Source organism: Nesoenas mayeri, assembly GCF_963082525.1.
Source record: "Nesoenas mayeri genome assembly, chromosome: 2".
Lineage (NCBI taxonomy): Eukaryota > Metazoa > Chordata > Aves > Columbiformes > Columbidae > Nesoenas > Nesoenas mayeri.
In genome coordinates this window covers 88443086-88462323 of record NC_137543.1, presented here as the reverse complement: position 1 = coordinate 88462323, position 19238 = coordinate 88443086, and the positions used below count along the sequence as shown (strand labels likewise).

Sequence of the window (19238 nt, the reverse complement as noted above, 5' to 3'; positions counted from 1 at the left end):
AGTACACCTGCGGCAAGTTTCATAGATAGGTCTTTCTCTGTCATTTAAGCAGGGTGTTAATTCTAGGAGCTCTGGCTCAGGACACATGGTGTTGTTGGGGACCTATACTACCAAGACAAGGATTCCTTTTTGAATTCAGCACAACAGTATCAAGAGGCAAAGTGAAGACCACTATACTAAACTTCATGCCCACAAGGGGCCTCAGCAACCTGTCTGGCAGGAATTCAGCTTTTTCTCTGTTTTGGTGTTTGTTTTTTCCTCAGGGACTGTTAACAGGTAAGTATATACTGTAACTCTCCAGTGCAGTAGGAAGAGAGATTTAGTACTCCTCTAGGCCCAGCTAAAAGAGGTTATTTCCCAGCTTTTGCTGTTCATAATGAAGAATTCCCTTCTCGACCAACTGACACAACTTGTCATTCTCCACAGTGTGGTCATCACCTTTAAAGATCACATTTAGAGCTTGTGCATATGAGGGTATTTCACCCTGGCAGGCAGCACCTGGGATTTCCAGTATGGCTCAGGACTCGGTGTGGTAGGACACATGGTAACTGTCACATGCTGCTCTGAAGAATTTCTGTCCTTAAAAAAAGACGGCAGATAAAAGGTAAAGAGGGGCACAGAGAAGGGATGGGTTTCCAACATCACAATGCAGCAGCTATGGAGTTTCAGCACAAACGCAGGTCTCTGGTATGATTGTCCAGACCTCCACATGCTGGAGCATCCTGCCGTCCTGATGTCAAAATCCCTGCTGGAGACCAGCCCTGCATGCCTTATTTCTCTTTGCATTTTTTTTGCAGAGTGTTGCAACTTCAATTTCTTACCCACATTGGTTTTCATTTGATTGATATTCCTGAGAGTGACCTTTGGCTGACCAAGGTGACAAATACTTCTTCAACTGGTTGGGAGGGCTAGAGCCTCAGCGTTTCAACATGAGCTCTCTGGTTTGGAATGCCAGCTCCCTTTTTGGGGGGGATTTGTTGAGCAGTTTTAAAACCATTCATTACTCCAGTGAAAATTATTAAAAACACAAACAAAAAAAACCCCATGACAGCATGTAGCTGGCAGGAATACTTTGGTCATTAATGTAGCAGTAGATTGTCCTTATTCGTAGCAAATGTCCATTTCTCCAGGACACCAGCTGTGTACCTAGATTTTTTTTTTTCCAGTGTTAATAACTTACATGGTCAGGAAGTTAGTTCATAGTCAAGGAATTGTGAAAAGCTGGGGCTTCTGGAAGTTTGCCACCTACTTGGAATTCTCCAGAGTTTGTATTGCATGTCCTTAAGTATGGGCATGTTATTGAGACCCACAAAATGCCAAGAAAATCTCTACCCTAAAGGCAGAATTTGACTCTACAAACTCCAAGGGCCTCAGCATGTAAGTAACAGAAGAAAATGTCTTTCTGAAAGCTCAGCTTGCAAATGTTACCAGACTTCAGGCAAGGAAGTTTTCTTTTAAAGAGGGCAGACTGCCTCTTTAAAACTATGCCTAAGTTTCAGCCTTCAAGATTTTCCCAGTAACATAGCCTCAATTTTCCTTTTCCTGCACACCACAGGGGATTTCTCCCTGTTCAGTGATGGCCTCCCATTACAGATCAAAGATGTTCCAACCTTAATATCATCCCTAACAATCTGCCAGAGCTCAGAACAGCTTATGGAGTTTAAAGTCTTAGTATACTATCTCCTATTTCCTGCTACAAGAACCTAGCACAAACGTTTAATGTTTTCCTTTCCCACTCTCCCCCAATTCACAAAGCAAAGAAATTCATTCTGAGTCTTATCCATGCACATGCACACACATATATCTCCAAATCCTTCAGGCCATCCTCTCATGTGCCATCGCTTCATATACAGGAAAAGGCACTGAAATTCTCAAGCTGGAGGTCTAATATTAGAAATCTCTGTTTCACCCCAGTGAGCACTTCTTCACAGTTCGGTGCTTGAGCATCGTTCATCTGACTGTTCAACAGCATCAGTCAGGCTTCCACACAAAAATATTTTGGTTTTGTTTTTATAGGCTGCAGTTGTCCCCACTTCAGATTACAATGGTACAAATATGAGCAAGCTGGTTTTGCAGGCTACATCCAGAATATTGCAGATTCTGCATTAACACACATTCTCAGCACTTAGACAGGTCAAACAATTTTGCCACTCATGATATAATTTCTCACACCACTCCTTTCTTAGGAGTTCTAGGGAAAGAGGATATTAGTGGAGTAGTTGTGGCAGAACAAATCAGTTGCGACTAATTTCTGCCATAACAGAACCCTCTAAGATGGCATCGAACAGAACTAGAGCTTTTTTTCAGTTTCACATGTGCCATCAGCACTTTCTGCATTTAGACTGCTCCTTTTGTTGTCATCTTTGATTGGGTCTTCATCATTCACTTGGTTCTTACTGCTACCACTACGCTCAAATTGGCAGGTCTGCTCAGTGACTGAACTATAATTTCCTGTACCTTTTCCGCAGCCTTTACACCTGCAAGGACAAAATATGGCATTAGAGCAAAGTACACTTAAAGCAGAGTAAATTTAGAAGCATAGGTGAAAAATGCCTACACATATATTGCATTCAAAGAACATTAGGTTATTACGCTTTGTGGTGTCAGATGAATTGCTTTAATATTCACTTTGAGAAATAAAAAATACCCTTAAGTTAATCATGACAGCAAAATGTTTCTCCATTACTGAAATCCTTGCCTGAGTTCTAAATTTAACATTTGGCTATCAGTCTCACCATTAAAGCAATGGGAGAACACTGGGATTTCACTCTGTTCATATAGGTTCCCAAGAGCTTAAATTGGTTTATCCCTGAAAGGCTATATGCCAATGCAGCAAAGAAAGAATTACAGTCAACAAATGTATTGCTTTAATTGCCTAGGCAAAGTTTCACAATTTTGTGTTATCACTTAAGTTACTACATTTTGCAGTAAATTTATTCCCAGCTGGTACATGGCCTAATCTAACCTTACTTCACTCATAGGCTACATGATGCTGCAGTATATAAACGTAACAATGGGAGAATTCTCCTCAGAGATGAAGAATAGGCTAACCTAATTCCCCTGTTCCTAACCTATTTCTCAAGCAAACAACTGCTAGTACCATGCCTGGCTGATCGTTTGCCTTTTTTAAGGGTATCATTTCATCTTAGAGCTTAGATTGGAGAGATAAACTCAGTTTACATGTTTGTATTGGGCTGGATTTTCACAGATATTTTATTAACCAGCCACTTTAAACTGAAACAGCACATTTTTCTAAAGTGTTTTAAGAATGTGCAGCCTGAGCTTCAGATCTTACCTTCCCTCTGGTGCCTCTTGATCACAGCTTTGTCCTGCCTCATCTTCATTTTGGGAAGGAGCTGGCTCTTCCTCACCTTCTTTTTCACTCTCATCAGCAATTCTTTCCCCTTCATTCTCCCTCTCCTCTTGCCTTTCATCTCCAGACACCTGATGTTCCTCCTTCCTCTCCCTGTCTGCTGGGGACCCACTCTCTCCCTCCTGCCCAGTTATCCTTTGACAAGCATCATCAACAGCATCTTCTTCTTGCTGCTTTTCTGTAGCGAAGGATTTCTGAACAGAGCTTCTCCTGCAATAGCTTTCAAAAGCCAAACTTTCTCCTTTCTCCTCTGGCCCTTCAGTATGAAATTTAGCAGGATCCATTTGAAGCAGAACAGAGTTTTCCCTCTTGGCATTTTCCTTGTTGAGCTTATCAACTTCTTCTTCCTGAGAGCCCGACTGGTTCTTCTGGGTGGTACTCTCTGTAAGTAAACAGATTACCAAGGAATCCATCAGTAATTCTTTGATAGTCAGTAACAGTGTTAAAGTTACAGGCTTAGCATAATTTCTGTTGCATTTTGAACTAGGTACTTGCTTTGCTCTCCCACTTTCAAGGTCAGTGTAAATGTCTCCTAAGCAAGACCAGACTTCTTCTTTATAACAGGGATATCATGGGTCACAAACTCTTCTTTTCAGACACAGCACTGGAAAACATTTTTCTCACTCAAAATTATTGTCAGCCAAGTCAAGGTTAATAAACTCCTCATGCAAATCACTTTTTTGAGCAGTTTGCCACCATGTACACAAGCATGGAAAAGAAGGTTAATGTTGCTTGGACAATTCTCTCTCATGCTGATGAGCACACATGTAAACCAACCAAATTCCCTGGAGCTGCTCAGGAGAGTAATGGCTATTTCTGTGCAGTTGTACCCTGAGGAACTAGAAACTGATCAGAAGAAAAATAAAAATCTAACCTGTTGAATCTGGTGGCTTCTTCTCTTTTGTTCCCGTCTCATTCAAATGTGATTTTTCTTTTATGACCTGTGTAGAAGGCAACGTATTAGTCAGTGTATACAGTGTTCATGTTGTATTGTTCCTCATGAAATTACAGCCTAGGGTTTTTTTGTTGAATCCAAGTACTCTGTGTTCTAACTCATGCTCTTCCTATAAATGATGGTCCTTATTTTAATCACTACCTAGCTGATCAGATTGCTATCAGTGTAAAGTAAGAGAAATGCTCTCAGTCGTAATCAACATCAATGTTGGCATAAACACAGCCCAGAAAAGACCAGGATTGAGCCTCAGGGACTAAAATTAAAAAAACATAGAGAAATGAGCTGTTACCTTGCACCAGCTTTGGCTGCTAAAAAACAGGTTAGTTACACCAAAGCTAGGAATATTTAATATTCTAGTAAAATGTTCAGTAACAGTCTTACTGACAGATTTCAAAGAGTTTTTTGCTATTAATCAACATCTGGCAACAGCATTTTTAATGATCCAATAATTTATTACAGGCTGACTGAAACTGTTACCAGGAATCGGAGTATATAAACCATCTTTGTATCGTTCTCTTACCTGCATTTTACAATGTTACAGTGACATCTAGAGGTGCTTTATTGAAGGCCAGCTCCTCATAAAAACTGCAGTAATATGTTGCCTTTATGGCTATTTACACATATTCTTATGCCATTTGCTCAGTGTGTGTTTTCATCAGTCGCTCCTAGAACTGTAGTAGGGCAGTGACCACAGAAAACCAAGGTGTTTGCTGTTGCTTGGTGCTCCTCCTGCCCTCTTACTCTCACAGTACTGTGAAACTGGAACTACCATTTTAGCAATAGATCCACAGGGTGTGAAAAATGTGGATATATCCAAATATTTTCCAGAGGGACTACTTTCGGTCTTTGAGCTACCAGCTGAAGCAGCATAATACATATTTCAGCAAAATATACAGGGCTAGGCACTTAATTTTGAGTGTCTTAATCATGCAAGCAGTCCCACTGCTTATTCATATTGTACTCTAGGCTTGACTCAGTCCCATTACCAAACATTTGCTTTGGTAAACCTTCTGCATTTTTAGTACTTTTTAAAAAATTATTTTAATTTAATCAGTCAATATGGAAAAGAGGTGCAAAATTGAAGCTGAGACTGACAACTATTTGGGATACAGTTGCTCCCAGGAAGTTGCAAACTATAAAATTAAAAAGGTCTAAATACAGCTAGGTAAATACCCTTCAAATATAAATTGGATCCTTGTTCACATGAAACTTAAAAAATAAATTATTCCAGGTGGATCACAGAGAATTAACCAACACTCACTCTGGTTTTTTTTAATGGTGAAAAGCACTAAAAGAAGTAGTGAAAAGCCTCAGAGTTATTCATTTTGCAATGTGACCACAATTAGTAATGCAACTGGATTCCTGTAAGTATGTCAGCCTCACTGTACCGCTGAGGACATCAGCTCTGATCAAACATAGTCAGCTGAGCAAATAACCAGAGAAATATTCTCCAAGCTCTTTGATGCACAGGGCCAGGTTTCACTTCTGTATTCAGAATTAATTGCAGGCACACAGCACTTCCTACTAAATATTGCTGTAGTATGCAGGTGTGAAATACAGAAGCCAGCTTTTGAAAATCCATCTAGTGGAACATTGGATGATGCCGTATATCTGAAACTGCTAGGGTGTTACATAAATTACTACAGTGTTTATTCAAGAGTCATTTCTGATCTCTTACATTTGAACAGCCGATGAGGAGCTCATACTAATTTAAATGAGGCAATAAAAGAATACAAATGAAGCATTTACTGGTAAATTTCAGAATCAATAAATGCAGCTATTTGAAATAAATACAGAGTAAGTAGTGCACTAGAATAAGAAAAACAAATATAAGGACTAGATATTGGACTTTCTGTGGACATAGGAGTAGTCTACACATGAGCATCTCAGTTTTTCCCATGTTTTGCTATTTGTGGCAACACGTGATTTCAACTTGTCAAATTCTGGAGCCAAAAGAAGTCAACACTTCCCTCCCAGCCAGCTGCACACTGCGGGAGGCACAAAGGCCTCCCTGTAGTTTGTCAGGGATATGCGCCCCATGATGTCCAACCCACTCCCAGAACCCACAGGTCATGAGCACCCGAAGCCATCATGCTCTTCCAAAAAGCTCATCCAAAAGCTGTGGACAACTCTTCACAACACTCCTCTCCAATCTGTCAGCAGTGCTTTCTTAAGGGTCTTTTTAACTTAATCTTTATAGGACTTTATTAGGTACTTATTATTCTTCCTGAACTTCGGTGACATGTGACTTTTTCCAGCCTGTAATTTCTGAAATCATAGGAATTGATATTTCTTAGTGGAAATGAGGCCTCCACCTTATTTTTTTCCCCTTTCTTTAATGACTTGAATATGAACAATGAGGTTAATCGTACTACATGGATTTTCTCTACTCACAAAATCCCAAAGCTTTCAATGAAGTTTTCATTTTAATTCCACAAAAGGTTAAATATTAAATGCTGTATTGTGACTCTGCAAAATATACCAAAGCAAAAAGATGTCTATACCAACAGAAGTTGGTATTGTGTCTTCAAAAATACATTTTCCAGACTTAAACATATTCTTTCATCCAGAGCATTGCTAGATCCTAAGCAATAGAGACAGACTAAAAGCCCATGTGATGATAACAAAACAATGCAAGATACTCCAGAGGCTGAAATTTCAGTACCAATGGAAAAAAAAAAAGAAAACAAAACAAAACAACAACAAACCTTTCAGAAATTTTTCAAATTTTCTTTAAAAAGTACATTATGAAACCTGCAGAAATTAAGCAATAAGCAATTATATGTATAAATATAAAATATTTTAACAGAAATTTCAAATAAAGTGAGAAATTAATGGTTTTTATAGACATCTGACTCCTTTTTAGTGAGCTGTACTTAGTTAAATTCCTTCTTTATACTGTAGCACTCCTAACCTTGGAATGTTTTCCTAGCTAACGTTCACTTTTTTTTTGTTCATGTAATAAAACTCTTTGATTTTTTTTCCTACTGCAGAAATTTTTGTAATGAATAGCCTCATGAAGCAGACCCAAACTTTTAGTTAGAGTTCCTTTATCACCCCAGAACATTTTACTTGATATCAATACATAATTCTCAACTTTAGTCAGCTGATACCAACACACTAAACTTTACATATGTCTAAACCACATTTCTTACTTGGTGGCTCTTTCTTATGTTCTTAAGATAGTTTATAGAGCTTTATTATGGCAAGACATTCTGGTTTTGTACAAAATCACCATCCATTTATCAACATGGTTACTTTACTTGAGCTTTGCAATGAATTCGTTTCACTAACAGCTGGAAATCAGCCATAGGCTTTGACACCTCAGCATGGGACCATGGATGTTCCCAGTACTTCCACATTGGTACAGGGGAGAACGTGTCACATACAACAGAGACCTTGGGGCAACAGCATGTGTGATGATGCCTCCTGTGCCATTCCACAAAGCTGGAATCCATCCCCTCCTTCCATTTTGTGTTGCTCTTCAATACACACCCCTTTTCCCGCACAGCAATGTAAAATATTCAGCATACGTATTTCTGATACAAACTTACAAATTATGCAAAATATACATGTGGGAATTCTGCTTTTACTGGCAGGCAGTAGGCCTGCTTCCATGTCATTATTTTTTTTGCTACACTACACAAACTCCTGGCACCTTCAGGCAAAGATTTTAACTCTTCAGTTATCTTTACAGAGCTCCTTGAACTAGATCAAGAAATCATTCTTCTGTATAAACCAAACTCGAGTCACAAATATCTTTTAATTCCACACAAAAATAACCTCTGAGGCAAGAAAATTGTGATTCCCTCACTAGGAAATACAAGAGAACCTCTATGTGATCTTCTCCCTTTGAAAATACATTGGTTATGAGGTAACAACCTGTGCATGAAGACACACACTAAACACTGAAAAATTCCTTGGAATCACACCATCCTATGTGAGAAGCTGAAGATCACTGAAGCCAAAGCCTTGTCTATTCCCCACTCCAATTTGCTGACTTCCCATCTGCTGCACTGGAGAAGCAGTGGCTCCTCAGTTTCAAATGGATGCTTCCTCCTGCCAGGCCATTCTTCTCAAGACAGGGAGGCTTATGGTGAAGAGTAGAAGAGGTTTTCATGGAACCAGGCTCCTAACAGAGCCCATGGCCTTGAGCGCAACATCTGCCACAGTGAAGGCACACCATATTGCACTAACAATAGCAGGTTGCTGTTAAACATCTATACTTTTTCCTTGAGGTCTAGTCACTGTCATTTAATAGAGTCAGCATCAGGCATAAGAAGAGCTGTGCAGGCAGATTTCTTAATTCCAATTGATTGCTATGATTTTAACTTCTTTGGAATACATGGTGGCCCGTAAGAATGACCAACCAATCTGAGGCTACCAATCCATCTCCTAAGACCAGAGCATTCAGCGCTACCTGGCTTTGACACGTCTTTTCACTGCATCTGAGAAATCTAATCAACCCGTTACTACCACTCTTAGGTTTTTCACCTGAACAGATCAGGGGCAACATCAGGCAAGCACAACCACTGGAGACTCTGGGTGCTTGTCTCACCAACATATTAGACAGCCTCACATCGACCTCTTCTCTATAGTGCTCAATGCCCTCACACATGTGATGACTGACAGGGTCCCATGTGTTTCACAGGTGGACGTGTGCCTCATATGCACCTGTGTCATATACCCAAAAGTTTCTTGGTGCTATTCTCCATATTTTCCCTATTACCATTAAATGGCTCATCCTCTGAAGTGGGCTACACTATTGTCACAGTGTGAGAAAGACGGAAAAAAATCCCACTTGAAAACCCAACTAGTGGCAGATCCTTTTAACTGGGCATAAACCACGGATCTGTCAAACTACTCAGGCAATTCTTTGTTACAATTACAGTTAAGTATCCTCATTGTTAAGATAGTATTCCTCAGCTATACTAACTTATTCGAGCTAAGCAGAGAATGATACGGATGGCAAATATCTTCAGACTTCTTGAACTGCCCTTCCTAAGCTGCTTTTGGAAAATCACGCTGTTGGGAGATTTTCAAAGGGTTACAAACTCCAGAAATCATCCCCTACAGCTTTGATGACTCACTTTGAATTGGATTCCAGAAATGCAGGTTTCCTAATAACACACTTCATTTAACAAAATCAGGTTTTGGGTGGATGAGAAGGACCCGGGATCCCTTTATTTCCCGTTTATAGACAGACCTTCTCCTATAGCACCTCACCATGCAGGCAGCACTCTGTGAATGGAATTTGGTGGGACTCATCACAGGCTCTGCTGGGTCTGCTGCCCAGCCACCCATCACCGCTCCTCCTCACTGGTGTACATGTGTGCAAAACCCAGGGTGCTGCCAGAATGGCACCAAATTAATTGCATTCCAGAGTGACTGTTAGCCTAGTCACCAAAAGACAGTGTGGCAGATAACCACATTTAGCTGCCATGGCACACCTCCAGAGGCGGCATTCAAGCACAGCATATGCATACTGACATATGCATCTGACTCCTGGCAGGGGCTTGGAAGAGTCCTCACTTGAAAACTGACTAAATGGCTAGGATATCTGATGACAAAAGGTTGATTTTAGATGACTGGAGTGGGTGAAGACCTCTTGCCTGAGCAAATCCCTCTTATCGCTGTCTCATCTCTCCAAGAAAAATTCTGCTTTTATAGGACTGTTCTCTGTTGACCTGCCTTGTCTCGTTCTCCTGCACTTGCTAATTCTCTCTTCATAATGAGATCGCTCTAGTTTTGCAAAGGGATTGTAATGGATTTCTATAATGGTCACTGTAACACACAGGCATTAATGCCATGCTCATAAACCATCCAAGCTGGTATGCAGGTATTTAGAAATCAGCTGTGCCTAGTTGGATTCCACATGTTCGTCAGAGTTCTAGAGAGAACAAAATCACAACAACAGTGCCCAGGGTAGGATCTTATCAAGGAAACATTGTGCAGCAGACAGCAACTTCAGAGGCTAAATGAAAGCAAAATTAAAAAGCATTCTGAATTGGAAGGGCATGAAAAACCTCCTGTGGCCATCAGTAAGGGAGAAAAGTGGGGCAAAACAAGACGAAAATATCTTGTCTGGAGAAAACATACCAGCCAGGAAGAGACTTGTAACTCTAATATGTTACAGCTCACTCAAAAACTAGAATAAAATTACCAAGAACATCTGTAGGTAAAGGCATCAGTCCTGAGGACAAGAGAGGCATTCCTAAGTATAACAGCAGCTGAAGGTCCTGACTGGCTGCATTGCCCAGGCGGTAGACAATCCATCTGCTGAGATTCTGCAGAAGGCCTCTACCCTCAAAACCAGTGAGGATGGCAGAAACTCTTCCAGACAGATGAAAAAGAAAGAAAATTAAACAATTCCTGCTTATTCGTCCGGAATATGAAAAATTCACAGAACACATCCAGTCTGGAGAGAATTTAAACAATGCATGAGGGACCCATTAGTATTTGTAGGCAAATGAAGGAATCAGAAGAATGCTTATAGACTGAGGCTGAGTGGATCTTAAAACACACGTGGCAAACAGCAGTTTCATTGCAGACTCCTACTAAGTCAGCCAGTGAGTTGCAATTGCAGTGTGATACCTGCATGGGAGGGTCACAGAGTTCAAATAGAAAACACAGTTCTCACTGCTGGGGTGTTTTTAGTGTGGGAAACAGCCTCAATCTGCTACTAGTTATTAGTCCTATGGCAAAGCCTGTAGAAATGGCAGGAGACTGAAGTTACAGCAACCTGCAGGCAATGGCAATAAAGTTCAACACCACTTTACGATGCCAACAAAAGGGACTTTCTGACTCTCCAAGTGTGTGTTCACAGGTTAATAGTATAGAATCTCTAAACTGTTTAATTTGGAGGAAATAAGTGAGACATTATTTTACTCCCTTTCTTTATAAGTGGAAGGAATAGGACTGAAAATGGAGTTACAGATTCATTTTGCAACAGGATTATCACGAAGTACTTAAAAAGGTGAATTTGAGGAAAACCTCAAGACTTTTAAAGACTCGTACTGTAGAACTTCTGATTTCCCTGGGTGCTAGTAGTGAGAAAATAATTTAAAATGACAAGTAATACATGCTACTCCTCCTAGCCATGTGGTGACAGAGTCACGCTGCACTCAGTGGAAAATGGCTTGGAGACATTTGGCAGTACTGACAAAGCATGAAGTGTCTGCAGGCTACGCAATATTATAACTCCAACTCAAAACAGAAATAAACTAACCTCCTGTACGAGGCAGTGGAGGTATTTCAGGATGGTAGTAAAAGGCAGGAAAGCAGAAATTTTGCTTCGGAAGAGAGTGATCCCTATATTTTGCAGAGCGCAAAAAGTCCCTGTGGAGCCTGCAATCTGGAAACGGTTCCAGCTGCTGCCGAATCCAGAAGAGAGATTACACACCCCAGGTGCTTATCATCCCCTCTTTGCCTCTCTCCCATTCCCCCTCTTCCTTCCCTGTAGTTCTGCCTCTTCCACTGCTCTCTACTTAATCTGGTTCAGTAAAATGAGCTAGTTAGGAAAAATTTAAAAACAATCCTATAATTAATAAAGCAAAGAGCAGCACCTCTCTAAAGAAGGAAGGATGGGAAGGCAGGTGATTAAACAGTATGTAAACATAACCCACTGCCTTATCCAGATGTATCCATGGCCACCTATTGCACCATCTACTAGTAATTAAAAATGATTGGAATATTTTGCAGAACCAGGCTGGGGACAGCCGAGTATTTGTCAGACAACTCAGCTATTAGAACTAAGAGATGGCATCTGTTTGTAGGTGGGGCAGGGTGGATGACAAATAGACCCGTCACCCAAAATATCTCACCATCTCCAGCAACGCACAAAAGCAGGTACTGTCCTACCAAATTATCTGTAGTGAATGGATCACTTTGCTCACAGCTGTAAGGAAACAAGAGGACTGTGTATGTCTGAAGTGACTGCAGGTTGCTCAGTGTTGCCATAGAGAGTCCATCTAGGATTAAACAGATTTTGGTCTTACTGCCTCATGGCCAGCACTTCTGCAGGATCAGCATTGTTTAAAATTGGCATATAGGTGGGGACTAGAGACACTGGTAAGGATTTGGTTGACAGAAGCAAGGACCAATTTCTGCATAATCAGGTAGGTTTGTTCATTGCTATGCCACCAGGTATCAGTAGTAGATTTAGGGTATAAATGTAAGGGTGAGATGCCCTATTTGTCTATTCATTTGTTTTTCTTTTTGCTTTTGTCACAATTTAAAAGTTCGCTTGTCAATCCAGTTTGAATATGCGGCAGGCAGAGGTACATGCAACCAGCTTCACAGTGTCTCATGGACCTGTCTTCACTAACTTGCTGAGATGCTCTTCCTATACCCTCATGCAAGATAAGACAGCCCTGGTTGCTGATAAATACTGGCTCCTACTAAACTGACATCCAAATTCAGCAGTCTCTGCTGAAGGATATCATACCATGTTCTATTATTCTTAATGCAGGACTGAATTCAAGTCTGTTTTTACTTAAAGCCAAGATAACTAAGTGTTTACTAAAGCCAGCTGTTGTTCATGGGATAGCGTGATAATTTTATGAAGGTTCTTTACTAATAAATCAAATGCACAGAGGAAAGTAGTGACAAGCTAACATATGTTGGCTATCATCTCATAAAACAAACAAAATATTAGCAATGTAATAATATCACCAGCATGATTCCAGACATGCTCATGCTGCCTTTCCTAAGACCTCATGCTAGACAAGCTCCTACCGAGTCCACCCAACATTGCCGAGGGTTTCCCTGACAAAAATGAATCAGTGAGGAGATCACAAATGGAGCTGCTGTTGCAAAAAGACAGAGACTCCGTTCACCCCCCTCCTCTTTGGGTCTTTGTCAGTAGGTTGCTTCTGTTTCCATCATGTTCAAGTCCCCTACCCTCCACTTCCAGGCCCTTCGTAGCTCTGAACTCGCCTCTGGGCACCTGTGTCTCTGCCATCCTCATTCCTCTCTGGGCTGCAGGACTACGACCTCCTCCTCTGACCTGCCCCTTCTACTGCACCCACCGTCTCCCACAAACTCACTAGCAAAGCATTTCTAGTGCAGAAAGCCTTGCACCTTCTCAGGGCTCCAGGAGCTGCCACTTCACTCAGGCCTAATTCAGTTTTTATTTATAAATAGTTTAGATGAATATGTAATTTAACCAAGACTGGTAGAGCTCTACCACAAACCACAGCAATTGCAGCATTACAGAGATGACCTGTGGGTCTCACTACAATGTGGCTTTTACAACAGATATTTTCATTGATGTTTTGAAATGTAAAAGAAGCCCTAAACTCAGATGCTCAAAAGAAGCGATCTTTTCTCATTGAAGTAATGGTACAAGAGAAGAAAACCTCTCTTCTGTTGAAACTATTTCATTGAAACCAGTCCAACCTGATGTTCAAGAAGGGCCTGTAAAAATCACTTTTATTGTCAATCTCCTTTGGCAGGGCAGCAGCTTTTCCCTTCAGTTAATGATGGACTGAGCTTTACAAGGTGCTCCTCTGCTGCTACTCAGCACTGACCACTGTCTTGACAGTTTTCTACAATGACTCAAACGTTTTATGTCTACCTGAGAAGTGTGACCACCTAAGGGTAACCATGCTGAAAAGGCACCTCGTTTGCTAACAAGACCAGTCTGAATAATACTGGGTGCTTCTTTTATCAAGGGATGCAACTTCCAATAATACCTTCACACGATGTTTTTCCTGCTTAAAATCTTCAGAAAAACAGCCTCAAGAATTACTCACTAAATGCATCAAAAAGCAAAGCCTGTATGTGACTTATTTTGGAGAGAAAAAAAAAAAAAAGATAGAAAATAATATGAAAGGCAACCTTTTGGTTCACTGTAGGTTAATTAAATATCAACACACTTTGTCAGAAGAAATTCCTTAATTTTCCAATGCTATTGCGCTTCATTACCAAACAAAGAATAGTTTAACTGCTTTACAAGAGCCTATTATAATCAATTGAGCCCTTCAAGAGATTTTTGTGGTCTTTTAATCTGACCTGTAAAGAGCATGACAAAACTCCCGTTATAGTCACACAGGCATTTTTTTCCCCAAGGAAGTTTACACAAGCCAGAGCTCTGGTTACAGTAACCCTACCTCAGATCCCAGTTTAGAAGTCCCCCCCTCCCCACCAATGTCAGCAGAAATACCAGATCAGAACAGCACACTTAAGTTGTTCTTTGAAATAAAGGACATATGTACATGCACTGACCCAAGAAGGATTTTTACCAGGTTCACTAAGATCTAAACCCCACTGTATATAACATGACTGCTGCAACTTGATTCACACAGGTAATTATAAATCCAGAGAAGATCACTGTAAAATGTGTGGCCAGGACACAAGCCTCCTGAAGTCTATGTCAATCTTTGTCACCTCTGTCAGCAACCTCTAGTTATGTCTTACAACTGCAAAGAAATAATTAGAAAAAAATTGAAGGTATTTACCACTCTGTAGGTTTTCTATATATTTTCCACTGAAACTTGCTTGGTCTGTTCTAATACTTTTCATTTTTAGAGCATATTGGTTGCTCTCTCTTACATGTTATCAAAATGAAAAAGCTAAGCATATAGCAGAACATATCCACAGCTTGCAATGAATCCTGACAAGATGAAACACAAACCTGGGCTCACCTTTTCACTTTTCTTCTTGAGAAGGTCTTCAGCTGTTCTCTCCGAGAATATCTGCATCCTAAAACGAGGTCCAACTTCTTTTGTATTATCAGCTGCCTTGCAAAGTTTACGTTTTTTAACATGGTGTTTTACAACTGAGTTATGAATTACTAAAGTTTTAACTCTCTCAACCAGAGGCCTTACAAGCTTCTGTAGTCCAGAAACATTTTGTTCCAATCCATCTAGTCGTTTAACCTGTTGCTGTGCATTCCTGTTTATATCAAAAAGAGATTTTTCCATTTTAAGGCAAAGCCTCTTCATTTCATTACTTTTCATATTTTTGTTTCTTTCCAGCCTTGATCCAGGTTCAGATGTTTCTGCCTTTACAATCTCAATGTCTTTTTCAATGCAACAGATTTCTTGGGAAACGCTGTTAAGCTTCTTAAGGACATTGTCTTGCAGAGTCAACAGCTTATCTATTTTCTGTTCAAGGGAGGCAAACTTCGTATCCATGATTTTAGAATTTTCAGATGTGCTGACATCACTTCTTGCAACATGAAGAGTTTTGGGGGGTTCCATTCCATTATCAGGCCCTTGGTTTTGCAAAGCATTTGGATCAAATATTTTGGCCAAGTTGCTGACCATAGACGTAGAAGAGCTCTGCCTGCTGGATGTGGTCATTTTGCTGGTTTGGGTAGGGGAAGGAAATGCTCTGATGATCAGCTGCTTGAGGACAATATCAGTTGCAAAATCTTCCCATCCAGACTGCTCAGATATACAGCCAAGTTTGGCAACTCCAGCTCAACTAATTTACAAACTACTCTCATATATTTGACTAAAACAGAGGAAAGAGACACCCAAATTATTTAAGAATAAAAACACCCTTGACTCATTCTTTTTTCATATATATATATATATCCGTTTCCAAATGAAATTAATATAGAGATGCGCATCCTTAATGTACTCGGTTCAGTGACACCAACCCTAACAGGGACTGAACTATTTGCACTCCAATGGAATTTGACAGCAAAAAGGCTACGTGATATGTGAGAAGTCTCTAAGGGTAGAGACACTTTGGCAGTGGAGTTGTTGCTTTTCAAAAGCCTAGTATGTAACGTTATCCCTGCTCTGAAGAGAATAAGGTTCCTTACAGGCAGCTTAAATGTGGCTGCTTGAAATTACTATGTCTTAAGGTAAGGTTTTCAGATTAAAACCTCTATTTCTTGAAAAGTTTGTTATGCCAACAGGAAGTTGTTAAAAAATACATCAAAGAAAGTAAAAGAAGGAGACAGTAGAATGCAGATATTTGAAATAATCAGAGCCCCTTTCTCTACCCTATATTTCAGCTACCACATAACTAGCTCTTCATACACAAACAATTCTCTCCATAGCAAATATCTTAATTTACTTCTGTATTTATCAAGACTCTTCTAATTTGCTATAAGAAAGAGTTTTTTATGTTTCACTATGACCTAGTCATACAAATTTCAAAATACAAATTTTGATTGAGAGGCTCAGTTCTTTGCTTGCCTGTAAATGTCTCGAAGACAGTGATTCATATTCGTCACTCAAATAGTTTAAGTTTTGCTTTTGCAAAAGGCCTCCATTTCTTTCAGAAAGGCAATAATGGATAAAGAAGAAATGTCATGACTGGGAACAGGATTCCCCTAGGTGCGGGTCCGAATTGTTGACCATTTTTCATGTTGGTTAGAAAAATAAAAACAGAATTAAAAAGAAAGAATAAAACCAGAACTTTTCATCTCAAGTCAACTGTATTCCACATGAGCAAGCAGTAAATCAATATGGATCACCTTGATGGAGAAAGACTGCCTCTGAAATGCAAAGGAAAGGCTACCTTGGACAAATTACTGTCATAGATTGAATACACATAGGTCAGTTTGTATTTGTGCTGTACCTCTTGTAGAAATCAACCAGTTGGTTGAAAAACAGCGAGACTGCTGCACTACTCAAAGGATCAAGAGCTTCTTTTGTGATCCTAGTGAATTCTTTCTCTTGCCAGCATCAGCTTCTCCATCCTTTAAATGGGGAGCATGAGGGATAATTAGGTAAAGCACACAGCGAGTTCTGAAAAATCTAACACACTAAACAGCCTTTCAAAACTGCATCGCTTCACTAAATGAAGAATATGGAATGTCGTCTCTTGATTTTTAGATGCCAGAGATGTCTTTTGGAGTCAATCACAGCTGAAGTTTTCAGAAGCTTCCAAAGGCATTCTCCCACAGTCTTTAAGAATCAACATGTAGTCAGTGTTGATAAGTTAATTTAGGAGCTTGTTCTCCAGTTACCACAAGTTAATAAAGGAAAAAAAGTGCCTAGGTACATTTGACAAATTCTGAGAGCAGTGTGTTACTGTGAGTGAAAGGTGAAGTGTGTTTGTGCATGACCCTAAAAGATGGATTGAAATCTCTTCTTTACATAACAGACATTACCAAGAGGTGACCACCATGTGTTATTGTGCATAGCATATTCCCTGAATGGATTGAGAAGGTTAAATGATTTTAAAATAGGGAACAGGATAGGAGGGAAAAAAAAAAAAAAAGAGTGGGTGTTTAGGGATCCCTATTTCATTGAAAGAATAATATACAGGACAGCAGGTTTTTTGTTGTTTTGGTTTGGTTTTTTTTAAAAAAAAAAAAAAGAAAGAAAAAAGAAAACAATACTGAAGCAAATATATGTTGGTTTCAGCAGACAGCAGTGATGTTTGAACCCCTTTGCCTTCTTCAGTTCATCTCTGTCAGAAAGATAAGCTAAACCCTCCTGGCAATTTCACATCTGCAGAAGTCCCTCTTAGACACAAACTTCCAGGAGAGGTGTATGCATGTCTGTAAATGGCCAGATTTGAAAAGCCATTTATCTTGGATGAAACATCCCTACAGGATCTCACTGTGAGCTTCTCCCCCTCACTGTCATTTACATGCCCTGTACAGAAAAATGGTTAAAGGTTTATTAGACCTTGCCACCTATCCAGCTAGGGCTCCTGCTCTGCATGGTTTCATAGGCAAAGCCTGTCAGCCACAAAGATCCTCTCGAAAAGGAACACTATTTTGTAAAAGTAATGAAATTAAAAAAAAAAAAACAAAACAAAAAAAAAACCAACTTACATATATATATATATATATATAAAAAGGAAGGACATACACATAGTATGGTAAAATCATGTGTTGTATTAGTGTGCACAGCCACATATGTTAAACATTGAAATCTCTCCTAACAGTTGACCAGGGAAACGTTATGTGAAATACCTCAAAGCAATACTATAAACACTAATAAATTTTTTAAGCTCTGTGATGTAACATCCTATTATCTAGCATCATCTGTGAAGTCCCATTGATTTAATATTATGTCCTGACATACAAAAATGCCAGACACATTAAAAATGTAGAAAGCAAGCTATAAAAATGCTTCATTAAAACCTCATCAGTATATGTCAGCAGTTCTGTCTGAAGCTGAAGTGATCTAGAAGAGAGAACTGCTGTGTAGTGAGGAGAAAAGAGGAATAAACAAAAGAAAGCTAACAGTGGCTTGCTTTCTGGCATCAGAAATCTCTTGTCAGCAACTTCTTTGCAGCTGGGAATCTGTGATCCATGTGTGTTGCTCTGTAAACTGGAAATGATCTTACATATTCAGATACCTTTTAATAGTTCCGTGAGAATGAATTACTTAAGGGAAAATCTTCTGTAAAAAATAGTATTATTTAAAATATTCTAACATTTCTATCTTTGTGGGATGGATTATTACCACAGCTACTTCTTGGAATCCAATAATATTTTATGTAAATAATATTTTATATTTCGAATAGCAAAACACCTAAATGTACTTTTTCTAGTCACTGAATCTCTGAGCAACTGTACCTATCATTAATGCACAAAATAAGCCCATATAACAGCTTTCTTATTTTCATCTCACAAATTTCAGTGATGATTGGTCATTGGATTTGCCCAGGACCAAAACTGCTAAAAAGTTAGACCAGTCAGCCTCACCTTCACCCCTGAGAAACTGATGGAATTACTTATCCTTGGTGCCATCTCAAGGCATATCAGGGATAAGAGGGTCATTAGGGGCAGTCAACTTGGCTTCACCAAGAGTAAGTTGTGCTTGACCAACCTCATTGACTTTCATGAGGACATAACAAGATGGATGGATGATGGCAGAGCAGTGGACGTGGTCTACCTTAACTTTAGTAAGGCATTTGACACAGTCTCCCACAGCATCCTTACAGCTAAACTGAAGGAGTGCAGTCTGGACAACCGAGTAGTGAGGTGGA

At 39.7% G+C, this 19238-nt stretch overlaps 1 protein-coding gene across 1 annotated transcript in view; it reads right to left on the bottom strand.

Moving 5' to 3' along the window:
• MYLK4 (myosin light chain kinase family member 4) overlaps nt 1–15634 on the bottom strand; it is a gene marked incomplete at both ends in the record, with an annotated part of 28611 nt that extends 12977 nt beyond the window's left edge. The window contains 4 exons of the mRNA XM_080364164.1: nt 2458–2477; nt 3296–3755; nt 4248–4314; nt 14975–15634. Of these exons, the coding sequence (XP_080220290.1) occupies nt 2458–2477; nt 3296–3755; nt 4248–4314; nt 14975–15634 (1207 nt within the window). The remainder of the gene's footprint in view (nt 1–2457; nt 2478–3295; nt 3756–4247; nt 4315–14974) is intronic.
• Nucleotides 15635–19238: the final 3604 nt, after the last annotated feature.